We start from the raw sequence: 15,009 nt of genomic DNA, 5'->3' as shown, positions 1-15,009 counted from the left end.
CCCTCCTCAAAGATCAAAGGTCAAAGGGCAAACATAACCTCAAAACCCCCTTCCCACTCAAGGTCAAAGGGCAAACATAACCTCAAAACCCCGTTCCCACTCATAGGTCAAAGGGCAAACATAACCTCAAAACCCCGTTTCCACTCACAGGTCAAACATAACCTAAAAACCCCGTTCCCACTCAAGGTCAAAGGGCAAACATAACCTCAAAACCCCGTTCCCACTCACAGGTCAAACATAACCTCAAAACCCCCTTCCCACTCACAGGTCAAACATAACCTCAAAACTCCCTCCCTACTCATAGGTCACATGGCAAATATGACCACAAACCCCCCTCCCCACTCATAGGTAACATGACAAATGTAACCTCGAAACCCCCTCAAAACATTACCTTAAACCCTCATTTATATTATTACATTACACCCCTTCTTCCCACTCACAGGTCACAGGACAATCATAACCTCAAAATCTCCCCTCTCCTCTATTCTCACTCACATGTCACACGTCAAATATAACCTCAAAATTGCCCCTCCCTCTTTATCCCCAAGGACAGGTCACAGGGCAAGTATAACTTCAAAGGCCTCTTGCAAGTGAAAGCTATAGTATATTCAAAACAACCTTTTTTACTTTTATATTAATTATTAATAAATTATAATTATTATAATTAACAATAATAATAAAATTCATAATTTCAACATAGAATTTTATGTTATTTATGTTATTTATTTATGAATTTTATGTTTTTATTTTTTTTTTAAACCAATAATTATAATTTTTAAATATTATAAAATACTATTGAATTAAATTATTTAAGAAAGAAGAAGAAAAAACAAGAGGGTTGGCGCGCGAAGCGCGCAGGGGGGCGGAGCCCCCCTAGTAATAATAAAGAGAAAGTAAATAATAAACATATCATGACGAAACCACTTTGTCACAAGAGTTAAATTACATTAGGTTTTCTTATGGAAACAGAATTCTATTCAAATTTCTACTTTTGATTTGGCATTTAATTATATTTCAAAACGATATTATCTTCTAATATACTTGCTAAGCGCAACAAATTGTACGCAAGTAAAATGTACATCAAACGTTACTGCGCATATTTACAGTGTAAACAAAAACCAACGTAACTGACGTATCTAACATAATTAACATAATTAACGTAACAAATGTAATTAATTGACGTATCTAACAAAAGTAACGTATCAAACGTAACTAATTAAACTAATGTGACTAAACTAACGTAACAAACGTAAGAAACTAAACTAACGTAACAGGCGTAGCTTACGTATCTAATGTAACTAAAGAACTAACTAAACAAACATAACTAACTAAACTTACTAAACTAACGTAACTAACTAAACTAACGTTAAAAACGTAATTAACTCAACTGACGTAGCTGACGTAACTAATTAAACTAACGTAACTGACGTAGCTAACGTAACAATCTAACGTAAGTTAATAAATAACTTTTTCTACGTTAGTTTAATTAGTATAGTTAGTTACGATTGTTACGTTAGTTAAGCAGTTACGCTAGTTTGTTAGTTACATAAGTTTAATTAGTTATGTTAGTTACGTTTGTCACTATAGCTACGTCAGTTACATTAGTTTAGTTAGATACGTCATTTACGTTAGTTTAAATAATTACGTTAATTTAATTAGTTACTTTTGATACGATAACTTACTTATGTTAGTAACGTTATGTTAGTTACGTTAGTTTACTCGGCTCGTCTGGAAAAAATTACAGCTTTACTCGGCTATTTTTTGCACACCTTCAATTATTTCAATTATTTTGATATAGGAATCAGAACATAAATAATATTCATTTTTGATTCGGTTATCTGAATCAAAACTAAATATAGACTACTTTTGATTCTGATACCCATATCCGAATAAAAACAAAAGTATTTTTTATTTTTGTTTTAATTCCGTGACAGTCCCTGATGCTATTTGTAATCAGTGTCATATTTATCGCTGATTCAGATTTAGAGAGTACAAAAAGGCTTGTCCCGTTTATGAATAAATAAATAAAGCACTTGAGAGATATTTCTAAATTTTAACTGTCGGGAACACGTTCTGGTTAACCTTAGATTATAAACAGAAAATTTCAGAAAATATTGCGTCAAGGTGGACATAATTAATATTACAGGATCATTGCCAAGCGATATTAGCAATATTACCATGTATTATTTATGCAATATTGAAGATATGTGTTATGCTATTTGGGAGCACATTTGATGGGTAAAAAGTTTATTATTTACTGATGCAGACGAAGTTAAATTAATGTGGATGAATTTTTTCAAGTTGGAAATTGAATGGTGATATTAACACTTGAACTGATTTTCTGTAAGAGCATTGTATGATAAATAAATACTATAATTATAAACATAGCGATGGTCTGATTGCGAAGAATCCTGTAATTATACAGATAACGTAGTTTTGATTGCGAGAGTTGCATCGGAAGTAAGCAACTAAATGGGATGGGAGCCAAGCTTGTTGGTTAATTATGATTACCTGTGCAAGTTTTTGAATTTCATTAATCTTCTATGAGTAACTACGATCCTCGTTAGGATTCAAAATACACCATAATGCTCACTTCAGGCTCTTACCTTGAAAGAATTCACTAATAGAAGAACTGTAATCTTGAAATATCTTGTACGTTCATTGTTTATACTTGCTTAAGTTGTTAAGAATAAATTTAAAAAACTCTTACTACCTATAAAATATTAATTAAAAATTATTTAGAATTATTATGGCTATCGTTAAATTATTCTATGATACGCATACTTTATTAGAAATAAACAAAAAAACACATTTTTTTCATCTGCGTGAAAATGGCATCTAGCTTTTCTAGGGTAAAAAAGAGTTTTATTATTACTATTTCTATTATTGGTTATTTTTATAGAAGTGATGAATGGTTAAAAAACATTGAGAAGTGTAATGTGTTAATTCACGGAAACTTTCTTTTACGGATTTTTTTTCATGCTGAAAACCAAAACATGGTTGAATTGTAATTTTAGGAAAATTGTGAAAAAAGCTTTAAGGCAATTCTTGTTAGTTTATAATTGTTAGTTAATTTTTTAATTATATATGTTTTTATTAATATATGTTAAATTCTGAATCATGAAAATAATGAAAAATAAATGTGAACAACAATTTCAAAGTTAGTTAAAATTCTATTATTATTAAAATATTCTCATTAAGTATAAAAAACAGAGTAATTTTTGTAAATTTCCAGTAATAATAAATAATAAGATTATTTATTTAATATTCTCTAAAGATAATAATTTTTTTAATCACTCTCTCTCTTTTGAAAGCTATATGTATGTAGAATATGTATGTATAGCGATTTTTTGATCCGAAGAATATTTTCGTTTTTATGGGGTCTTGAACTTACCGGCGTCCCAAGCACTGAGTAATAAATGCCAGGCAAATCGAATACAATTATTGCACAAAAATGTTTCTCAAACTTTAAACGTGTTTTTCTCGAAACAAAATTTTTAAACTGGTGGGCATCGTAGCGTCTAAACTATTTAATCAATCAACTTCGGGTTTGCGGCTAATTAAAGGTAACTAAATTCTACTAAGGTTATATCTATAATATGATAAAATTGTTAAAAATAGAGATTTTCACAAGAGGTCAAATATGGAAAAATAATGCGAAAACGCAATTTTTGAAAAAATGTATCCGTCATTTTGTCAACTTTTTAAGTATTTTATAGGTATAACCTATTCTTTAGGATGTCATCTTTACAAAAAATTTTGAGTTTTTGTTTAGCCTTGCGAGGAAAGGTTTCTTCGTGAGTTTCGTATAATTTTAATTTAAAATGTTCTTATGTTTAATATAATAAAAGACGAATGTTTTGAGTGGGGAAGAAGTTAGATACAAAATAAATCTCGGTCAAAGAACAAGAAAAAAGAATAAATTCATGATTTACTTTCGCCACGCCAAATTTACTTTCGCCACGCTAAAAATTACTTTCGCCACGCTGAATTTACTTTCGCCACGCCAAATTTTACTTTCGCCACACTTTTCTACCAAGAAAAGTACTCCTTTCAGAGCAAGTGTTGGAGAAAATATTATTTTCTATATGCGCCATATTGGCCTCCATTTTGCATTTTTTTTTAAAAATGAAATATATGTTTCAAAAGTTCAAGAATGTATCTCTATTTAGAAAAAAAACTATATCGCTAAGTCATAGCCGTTCTTCGCAAAAAATTGTCAAAGTTTGTGGTTATTTTCGCCTCCGCAATGAGAACCTCCCCTTCAGTAAGACATTTTTTACTCAATATAAATATATAATTAGTTTATTTAAATTCATAAAATTGTTTATCTTTTTATTTACGAGACGGATCTGGAAAATGGGTTCGGTTCCTTTAATTATAGGAAATTGCGTTGTGAAACAGACGAAATGTAAATACATTGGTGACTGCATTTTCTTTAGCAACAATAAAATGAGGAAAGTGCAAGTATTTAATTATTGAAAATTTTGGTTGCCATCTTGTAATTAGAAATTATTATTATTAAGGATAAATTTAAATTAAATAAATAATAAAAAAGTTACAAACTGTTAAAAACAACACTTTTAGCAAATTTTTCAAAATCTTTGCCATGGACAATACAGTGAATTTTTATTATGAAAATGTCTTAAATCGCTTGAAACTTGTTACTTAGGAGTTTTCAGGGTCGCTGATTACGAATCTGATGGCGGTTTTTCAAAATTCATAATGGCGGATCTAATATGGCAGACGGCTTTCTTAAAAATTGATCCAATTTACCTGAAATTTGTTACACGGGAGTTTTCAGGGTCGCTGATTACGAATCTGATGTCGGTTTTTCAATATTCAAAATAGCGGATCCAATATGGAGGACGGTTTTTTTTAAATTGATCCAATTTACCTGAAATTTGTTACTCGGGGGTTTTCGGGGTCGCTGACTACGAAACCAATGACAGATTTTCAAAAATTTCAAAACTCAAAATGTCGAATCCAATATGTAATTTTTATTAATTGTCATTGCCGATTTTGATATATACTTATTTTATAATTCTGAACAATGAATTGTTACGTCTCAGAAGAAGACCAGTACTGGTATGTAAAGTTTTTGCCTGATTTATTTACAAAGCAGAAAGCTTTGAACTAAGGGAACAGGCTAAGAAAACAAACGCTTAGGTTAAAGATAATTTGTCCTTTTTATTTTATCACACAATACAGAGGTTCTCGAAGAAATTGGCAGGTGAGTAGTTTTCCCAAAACTCGGTATAACTCCACTGAAAGCAGAATTATACCTTAGTATACTAAATTCGTTGTTCTCTAGGGCTATATATAAATCAGTGTTTTGCCAAGCTGAAATATCGCTCACGGAACCTGCAGAAAGTATAAAAATTTTCATAAGTTTATTTAAAAAATATAAATTTAATTATCAAAATTTGCGGTAGAGAATCGCCGGTAAATAAGAACCGCGAATATATTTCAAATTATCGAATGTTTATAAATAAAATCGTATAACTCTTTTTGACATTCAGACAAACGTAGAGCATAAAATTCTAAACGGATATGTAAAATATTCTAGAAAAATGATTAAATTGTTTAAAATCTAAATATATATATATATATATATATATATTTATTTAATGTTGTTGCAATATATTTCTTATTTTTTAAAAATATTTCAAATTTTTCTCTAAAAATTATGAAAAGAAAACAAATTTCTAAACAATTTCCCTTTTAATATTACTTCATGCGTTTATTAACAAGTTGAGATTACCCAAAAACTTTTAAAATATTAACATAAATATCTTCGATGCATGCAAAAAGCTCCACAAAAAAAATGTTTGTAATTATCCAATCAATTAGTGAAGTAAAAGTTTACCAAGTAAAATTGATTCAATGTTTTACGTTATATTTTGAATTGTAAACAAATATGAAATTTAATTTTTTTAATGACATAAGCAAAAAATGAAATATAATATAATATATATATATATGTTACGTACCAAGCCCGAAATTGTACAAAGCCCGATCTGTACAACGATTTTTGTACTGATCGCGGTTGGTACAAACTGTTTTGTACAGAGCTGTAATTTCCGGGCTCTGTACAGAGATATTTGTACTGAGCTAGCTCGGTGCAGAGATGTTTGTACAAAACTAGCTCAGTACGATTTCTCCTATACAATGTTGTCCATAACAGTTGATTTGTTTATTGTTGACACTTTACCAACAATCAAATCAAAAGATTAATGATTAACAATTTCAATTATAAATTGGAAACGATTTCAGTATTATAGCAAATTTATTCGAAGGTACACGTAAATATAATCATGAATACTTTTGACATGAAAAATTATTTTTAAAATTAATTGTATAATGATATAATACAAAAAGTGATCGATTCAAAAAATGAAATTAAAAAAGTTCAAGTGATTATCGGCGTTTCAGAATATATGACGTATTAATAATTGAAAATGAAAAAAAATTGATAGTTCCTTTACATAATAATGCCAGCGAAAGTGTGAAATATTTCGTTCATAATAATAAAATTTTTAATATACTAAAATCTGCTCATACTAAAACATTCATTTCTTTAAGGATTGTCACCGGCAATATAAGGAAATGAGAGAAACTTATAAAAATTTGACAGTTTGTTCTGTATATTATTTTAGAAACATATGAATTTTTTCAGAATTTTTTACCACGTAGTTTTTTCTTAAAAAAATTAATTAAATACTTTTTATAATATTGAAATCTTGAAAAAATTTTATCATTAATTTTTACATCTTTTTTTAATGTTTTTTTTTCTTTCAATAAAATAAATATATAGGTTTTTTGATTAAAATTATGAAACTGCAATTTTTTTTTTGAGGTTGCAAACATGCAAGATTTTACATGGGAGCAATGGGAACAATCCCCTTGGCCCACACCACCGCCGTGACAATCCTTAATCGACTGCTATGGACAACATTGTACATGAGAAATCGTACTGAGCAGGCTTTGTACAAACATCTCTGTACCGAACTTGCTCAGTACACGTATCTCTGTACAGAGCCCGGAAATTACAGCTCTGTACAAAATAGCTTGTACCAACCGCGATCAGTACAAAAATCGTTGTACAGATCGGGCTTTGTACAATTTCGGGCTTGGTACGTAACATATAAATATTAGCTGTCGTACCCGTCTTCGACGGGCTTTAGTTTCTACCAATACATTTAACAATGTTTCTACCAATCTGGAAAATCAGAAAAAGAGCCAAAATTTAATTTGACCGGAAAATTAATATTTAGTTATCAATAGCTATTTCGGTAGTATCATATTACTATTTGAATAGTCTCCACCTTTAAGCAAAAAATAAAAAATTATCAAAAATTCAAAAAACTCAATTTCTTAAAATTTAACATTTTTTTCTTCTCTTTTTTATCATTAAGCTTCATTATTGTTGTGCTCTTCAATAATAATTTACTTATTAAAAATTCTCCACCCTTTGGTAAAAAATCTAAAATTATGGAAAAATTAGCAAAAATTCAAAAAACCGAATTTCTTAAAATTCAACATTTTTTCTTCTCTTTTATGGCATTTAGCTTCATTATTTTTGTGATCTTCAAAAATAATTTACTGATTTTAAAGTCTCCGACCATTGGCAAAAAATCTAAAATTATGGAAAATTATCAAAAATTCAAAAAACCCAATTTCTTAAAATTTAACATTTTTTTCTTCTCTTTTATATCATTAAGCTTCATTATTTTTGTGCTCTTTAATAATAATTTACTTATTAAAAATTCTCCACCCTTTGGTAAAAAATCTAAAATTATGGAAAACTTAACAAAAATTCAAAAAACCGAATTTCTTAAAATTCAACATTTTTCCTTCTTTTTAATGGCATTTAGCTTTATTATTTTTGTGCTCTTTAAAAATATTTTACTTAATTTGTTATCTCCACCCTTTCGTAAAAAATCTAAAATTATGATAAATTAGCAAAAATTCAAAAAACTGAATTTCTTAAAATTCAATATTTTTTCTTCTTTTTTATGGCATTTAGCTTCATTACTTTTGTGATCTTCAAAAATAATTTACTGATTTTAAAGTCTCCACCCTTTGGCAAAAAATCTAAAATTATGGAAAATTAACAAAAATTCAAAAAACTGAATTTCTTAAAATTTAACATTTTCCCTTCTTTCTTATTGCATTTAGCTTCATTATTTTTGTGCTCTTCAAAAATACTTTACTTATTTAATAGTCTTCAACCTTTGGTAAAAAATCTAAAATTATGGAAAATTAGCAAAAATTTAAAAAACTGAATTTCTTAAAATTCAACATTTTTTCTTCTTTGTTATGGCATCTAGCTTTATTATTTTTGTGCTCTTCAAAAATATTTTACGTATTTAGTAGTCTCCAACCTTTGGTAAAAAATATAAATTATAGAAAATTAGCAAAAATTCAAAAAACCGAATTTCTTAAAATTCAATATTTTTCCTTCTTTTTTATGGCATTTAGCTTTATTACTTTTGTGCTTTTCAAAAATATTTTACTTATTTAATAGTCTCCATTCTTTGGCAAAAAATCTAAAATTATGGAAAATTATTATAAAGTATTTATTATAAAACATCTCCATTTTTAAAGTCTCTGAACTTCTTTCAATTAAAGAATACTAAATGAATTGGATAAATAATTATGAATTGCATTATTTTGACGTCAAAATCTTAATCAGAGAACTTAAAAATACTACTGAATTAAACTTGATAGTAATTAATAACAATTATAATTTTTTCGATTTTTTGATATCAGTAGTAGAGCTATGGGGATCCTGGAACACTTACCGACGGTCGGTAAGGTAGATTTCTTAATAGCTCACTTTCAAGTGTGTTAGAAGGGGTGTTCTACTTTACCGACCGAGTTTTTAGTACCGGCTGCCACCGCTAGATGGCGCCATTTTATTTTTTCTCACTTTAAACCCCCTTGGTGGGGTATTAAAATTTTTATTTTTGAACTTTCAAATGTGTTAGAGGGGGTGCTCTGTTTTACCGACATCTGGCTGCCACCGAGAGATGGCGCCACCGGTAAATTCAAACCCCCTTGGCGGGGTATTTGAATTTTTATTTTTGAACTTTCAAGTGGCTTGGTGGTGTTTTAAATTTTCCCACTCAATTTACCGACATTTTTAGTACCGGCTGCTACCGCTAGATGGCGCCATTTTTAAAATTTATATTCTCTTGGTGGGAAATTTAAATTTAATTTGTTAATATCAAATTGCTTAGAAGTGGTTTAAATTTTCCCACCCAATTTACCAACATTTTTAATTTGGGCTGCCTTCGGTAGATGGTGCTATTAGCGAATTAAAAATTGCTTTTGTGAGAAATTCAAATGTTTATAACTTACAAAAATAGAAATTAAGTTCAAAGACTGTCGAGAGAACAGCTCACACAAGAATTTATTTTTTTCTCTCTATTTTTTTAAAAGCATTGATGGTTTTTAATGTACAGTACATTATTTTGTTAATTTATGAGGTTTAAAGCTTTTAAGTAATATAGATTGACTTTCATTTGTTTGTGGAATTTTGTCCGATTGGATCACAGCGCTGCTTTAGAAATAGGAGAGAATAGAAGAGAACGTTTCTATGTGGGTTATGTGAAGTTGGCAGCAGTGTTCTGATTGCGAACAGTGAGTCACATGCGGTTTGGTTTTGCCGGTAGACGGTGATATACAGCAGAGTAAAAATGGTAAGTATCTTGTATAATATTTGCAGAATTAATAAAATAATAATTATTATTATACAAGTTACAAGATGGTAACAATAAAATTGAATTATACTTTTAAAAATTTCAAAGATTTTAACAAAATTGCTTTATCTTCCAGAATTCCTTTCAAAACCGAAACTTGTGTGGTAGCTGTTGTCTGTGCACTCTTTTAAAATTACTTTCTCAATTTGTAAGTAAAAAAATTATGGTTCTGCAGAGAATGCAAAGCCACTTGACCGAAGAGAATCGTCTATCAGATCACCAATTTGGTTTCCGTAAAGGCAAGTCCACAGTTGATGCCATCCAGGCAGTTGTGGACAAAGCCAAACTTGTTGCGGATAATGGATAATTATCTTAGCGACAGGTGGGTTATATATGAGAGAGACACCTGCACTCTCAGGGAAGAGATGCAGCGTGGGGCTCCTCAAGGCTCGAGGGTGGGTTCATTTATATGGAATGTATCTTACGATGATTTTCTGCGAATGGATCTGCCCGAAGGTGCGATGATCATCGGCTTTGCGGACGACGCGTTGTTCGTGTGCACTGCCGAGAGTGAGGAGGCTCTTGGGACATTGGTGAACGAATGTCTGCGACTAGCAAAAAGCTGGCTGGATACCAGAGGTCTTGAAATGGCCCTGGAAAAGACCGAGGCACTGCTGGTCACAGACAGACGTGGTTATGAGCTCCCACGAATCGTGATAGACGGATTCGAGGTCAAGTGGAGTAAACAAATTAAATACCTTGGTGTGGAGTTGGATGGAAGGTTAAACTTCCACCACCACATGGCTACGGCGTCAAATAAGGCGATCGAGTGTGCGGCTAATCTTTCACGGTTAATGCCAAATGTTGGCGGACCCCGTAAACAAAAAAGAAGACTGGTGGCGAGTGTCGCCCATGCTAAAATGCTCTACGCAGCACCAGCATGGGCCCCATCCCTGAGGAGCAAAAGATGTGTTACCATCTGTGAAAAGATACTGTCGGCGCAGAGATCGATAACAACGCGTATCATCTCTGCATATAAGACGGTATCTACGAGTGCTGTGCAGGTCCTTGCAAGTGTCCCGCCAGCAGATCTTTTGGCGAGAGAAAGGGAAGAACTGTTTCTCTTTTCTAAAGAAAGAAGTTCCTTGAATGAGGAGCTAAGACCAAGCAAGGGCCTGATTCGCAAAGAAGCGAGGCACAGGCTCATAGAAAGATGGCAGGAAAGATGGGATGGTGAGGAAAAAGGTCGATGGACTTATCGCCTTATCCCGGCACTCGCCACCTGGATAAATAGGAAACACGGTCAGGTTTCCTATTACTTGACTCAGGCGTTCACAGGTCACGGGTGTTTTAGCTCGTACCTGTGTCGCTTTAAATTACGCGAGAACGAGGTGTGTGCATATTGCCAGTTCCCTGAGGACAACGCGGAGCACACCCTCTTCTCATGCAAGAAATGGGACTTGGAGAGGCGGGCCATGTTCGAAGGTGTAAACAGTCAAGTTACACCGGAGAACATGGTATCGCTGATGACCCAGTCGGAAGAGAATTGGCGGCAAGTCGAGAACTTCATAATCTCGGTTATGTCGAGGAAGGATCTCGACGGCCGCCAAAAAGCGTAATTTAAACAGCTTTTAATTTTGTTCGTTTGTTTTTTATTAATTTATTTTGTGATTTATTTGTCCTTATACATTTTTTAATTGTTTGTGTTTTTTTTTATTCATCTTTGTACAGTTTTATGTTTTCAATATTTTATGCGCGTTTATTTTTTCTTTTTTTTATATATCCGTTTATAATTTTATCTTCTGACTTTTTACACTTAATTACACATTTGTTATTTTTAATTATTGTTGTGCTGTTAATTCCGCTTTATATTAAAATAGTTTAAAATTTTTAACTATTAACGCAGGATAACCGCAGAGAAAAGCAGAAAGTCGCATTAGCGACAGAGTTGGAGCGCCACCCTCGAAGGCTAAAGTCTTACGACAGTTCCGAGGGAGGGTAAAGGGCTCCAAAAGAAGGGTTACGGGTTTTAGTGGGTCGGGCTGGCAGTAGGTCGCCAGTTTATTAAATTTACTATTTTATATATTTATTTTTCTTTTTTATATTTCCTTTTGTTTTATCACACCAACCCCACATAACCTTGGAGTGCGGAATCCAAGGTATCTGTAGGCAGATTTCCCAAAATTCCCTAAGCAAAAAAAAAAAAAATAATAATAATAATAATAATAATAATAGTAGTAGATTTTGAAACAATTTTCATTGAAAATTAAATTTTCATTGAAAATTAACCTAATTTGCATGTATCTGTAAATTAATTTTTATGTTGTTTTAACAAAGTCTTTTAAATTATTTGATTAAAATATAAAGATAATTTCCCTCATGTGATAAAATATTTATTACTAAATTTATAATGGTTTTATAATATAATTCTATATTTTGAAAAATATCTGATAGTAAATTTAACCTCTGAATAGGTATATAGATTTTTTTTCCATCTGAAAAAAGACAACTTTGTATACCCTTCAACAGTTTAGCGGTAATTCAAGGAATCTTGTGTACCTATCAAATATTTAAAAAAAAAAATATAATATCAAAATATTCTAAATTTATTCTTAATTTTATTTTCAATTTATTCTAAATTTTATTCTAAATTTTATTTTTAATTGTATTCTAAATTTAATTCTTAATTTTATTTTCAATTTATTCTAAATTTTTATTCTAAATTTTTATTTTAAATTTTATTCTTAATTTATTCTAAATTTTATTCTAAATTTTATTTTTAATTGTATTCTAAATTTAATTTTTAATTTTATTTTCAATTTATTCTAAATTTTATTCTAAATATTATTCTTAATTTCACCAGTTGCCTCATGATCAACACATTCCGCATCAACGGCCAACAGTTTATCCTACTGAAAATCAAAGACAAATACATCCTGGTAATCAACATCAGAGACCATGGAATAATTCCAGGAACCAACCATGGAATATGTCAGGTCCTCAACAACCACATCCACATCAACAACAACATCCACAGCAACAACAATATCCACAGCAACAACAATATCCACAGCAACAACAAAATCCACAGCAACAACAACATCCACAGCAACAACAACATCCACAGCAACAACCAGTGATATACTCTGGACACAAATATCAACAGCAAGACGTGAGTATTGAAAAAGAAAATTTATTTATATAATTAATTAATTAATTAAATTAAAATTAAGATAATAAAAAATAAAATAAATGAAAAATAATAAAAATTTAATAGGAAAAGGTTAATTTTTAATAATAAAAAATTTATTTATATAATTAATTAATTAATAAAATTAAAATTAAATTAAAATTAAGATAATAAAAAATAAAGTAAATGAAAAATAATAAAAATTTAATAGGAAAACGTTAATTTTTAATAATAAAAAATTTAATTTAATTTAATAGAAAAATGCATCCAGGTTGTCAACGAGGTGGAGTTCCATTGAGCCATCTGCTATAATGGAAAATTTACAATATATTCCTACACCAATCGAAAGGAAAATTGAAAGTGTCGAAGTACACGCATCAACAGTAAAATCTTGTTCTGAAGAAGATTCTTCAGATTCTGCTTCAACTTCTTCATCGAGCTCGTTGATCTCAAGACGATCGGCTTCACCATCTACGTCAAAACAACCTGCTTCGCCAAAACCTTCTACATCAAAACCACCTGCTTCACCAAAACAACCTACTTCAATACGATCGGCTTCACCAACACCTTCTACATCTAAGGCTTCGAATGAAGCAAATCAACTAGCTGCAGCGATTGCTTCAATTTCAAAGCCGCCACCACAATCAAAAACCATTATTATTGATCAAGATCAAGATCCATGTGTAAAGAAAAGAAGAATTGCTCATCAATCAAAAATCCCAACAAGTGCGAAGAGAAGAAAATCTTTTTCTGATAAACAAAATCCTGAAAAAAAAGGAAAATAAGTTTCTTCTCAGTTTGCTTTTTCAAAATAATTTGATCTTTCTTTTTTATACCTAAAATGTTTTACACATGGATCTTGATCTTATTTCATTTAAGGGTTCTAAAGAAAAAATTTTAAAGTATTGGTTCTTTTTAAAAAAAAAAAAAAAAAAAAAAAATGTTTGTTTCAAACATAGTTTTTGATTTGCTGATATTCAACGTGTTTTTATAAAGAAGACTTGAAAAAATTCAGCATTTATTTAAAAAAAAAAAATTACTTCTGTTAACAGCACGTTCAACATTCAAAGTGCCAATTATAAAAGAAGAAAATGTTTGTCTATTTCAAACATGAAAAATGTTAAAAAGATTGTGTACTTTTTACCGTTTAAAAGTTTAATGTGTTCTTCAAAGAAGAAAAATGTTTGTTTACTTTAAACATAGTTATTAGATTTGCTGAAATTCTTCAAAGCATTTTAAAAATATTTTGTAAAATAAAATTCAGCATTTTTTCAAGTCTTCTTTATAAAAACACGTTGAATATATCAAGTGTTGATTATAAAAGAAGACAAAGTTTGTTTGTTTGTTTCAAACATTATTTAATTTAATTTGCTGAAATTCTTAAAAGTTTTCTTTAAAATATTTTGACAAGATTCAGCATTTTTTAAATATTCAACTTTTTTTTATATTAAGAAAAATGTTTGTTGACTTCAAACATAGTTATTAGATTAAATATTTTTTAAATAAAATTTAAAAATAAAAATAAAAGAATAAAATAAAATAAAATAAAAATAAAGAATGAAAATAAAGAATTAAAATAAAATAAAAAAATATGTATTTTTCTACTATTATTATTATTATTATTCTGTATGTAAAAGGTTTTTGGTGAAAATAAATGTACTTTTTAAAAATTTGAAGTATATATTTTGTTTTTTTTATTTAAAATTTCAAAATATATATAATTCATTGATTTCAGAATGTGGTTGTTACACTAAAAATTTCTAAAATTTTAATTCTTGAAAACGATTTTCTTGTATACATACAAATTTAAAAAACTTTTAAATTAAAATCCTTAAAAATTATCTGATAATTAAATTTTCAAATATATATTTTTTCAGTAATAAAGTTGATTAAACTTAATGTAAACGTATTTATTACCTAACACTATTGAATTTACGTTTATTGATTACAATTTCAATCTGTAAAATCGATTTTATTATAATTATGCATCTTGATTTTAATGGAATAAATTGTTCTAATTATTTAAACATAAAATTTTATTTTATTAAAATAAATATTTCAACTATGTTTACATAATATTACAGAACTAATTACTATTTATATAAATTCATT

At 29.5% G+C, this 15,009-nt stretch overlaps 1 protein-coding gene across 1 annotated transcript; it reads left to right on the top strand.

The window, feature by feature from the left end:
• Positions 1 to 6,891: 6,891 nt before the first annotated feature.
• Positions 6,892 to 13,682, top strand: LOC122503072 (activating signal cointegrator 1 complex subunit 2 homolog). Its single transcript, XM_043613494.1, has 3 exons — positions 6,892 to 7,119; positions 12,571 to 12,879; positions 13,155 to 13,682. Exons 1-3 carry the CDS (start codon positions 6,892 to 6,894, stop codon positions 13,680 to 13,682), a joined length of 1,065 nt encoding a protein of 354 aa, XP_043469429.1.
• The last annotated feature ends 1,327 nt before the right edge of the window (positions 13,683 to 15,009 follow it).

This window comes from Leptopilina heterotoma, unplaced genomic scaffold (genome assembly GCF_015476425.1).
Source record: "Leptopilina heterotoma isolate Lh14 unplaced genomic scaffold, ASM1547642v1 Lhet_242, whole genome shotgun sequence".
NCBI lineage: Eukaryota > Metazoa > Arthropoda > Insecta > Hymenoptera > Figitidae > Leptopilina > Leptopilina heterotoma.
Note: the sequence above shows the minus strand (reverse complement) of the source record. Positions and strands in the feature narration are given on the sequence as shown.

Bases quoted from the DNA above. Each gene is read 5' to 3' on its own strand.
- LOC122503072 (XM_043613494.1), top strand. From the start codon at position 6,892: ATGGGAACAATCCCCTTGGCCCACACCACCGCCGTGACAATCCTTAAT. The intron at 7,120-12,570 runs GTACAATTTCGG...TAATTTCACCAG, and splicing joins CGTTGTACAGATCGGGCTTT to TTGCCTCATGATCAACACAT. The intron at 12,880-13,154 runs GTGAGTATTGAA...TTAATTTAATAG, and splicing joins ACAAATATCAACAGCAAGAC to AAAAATGCATCCAGGTTGTC.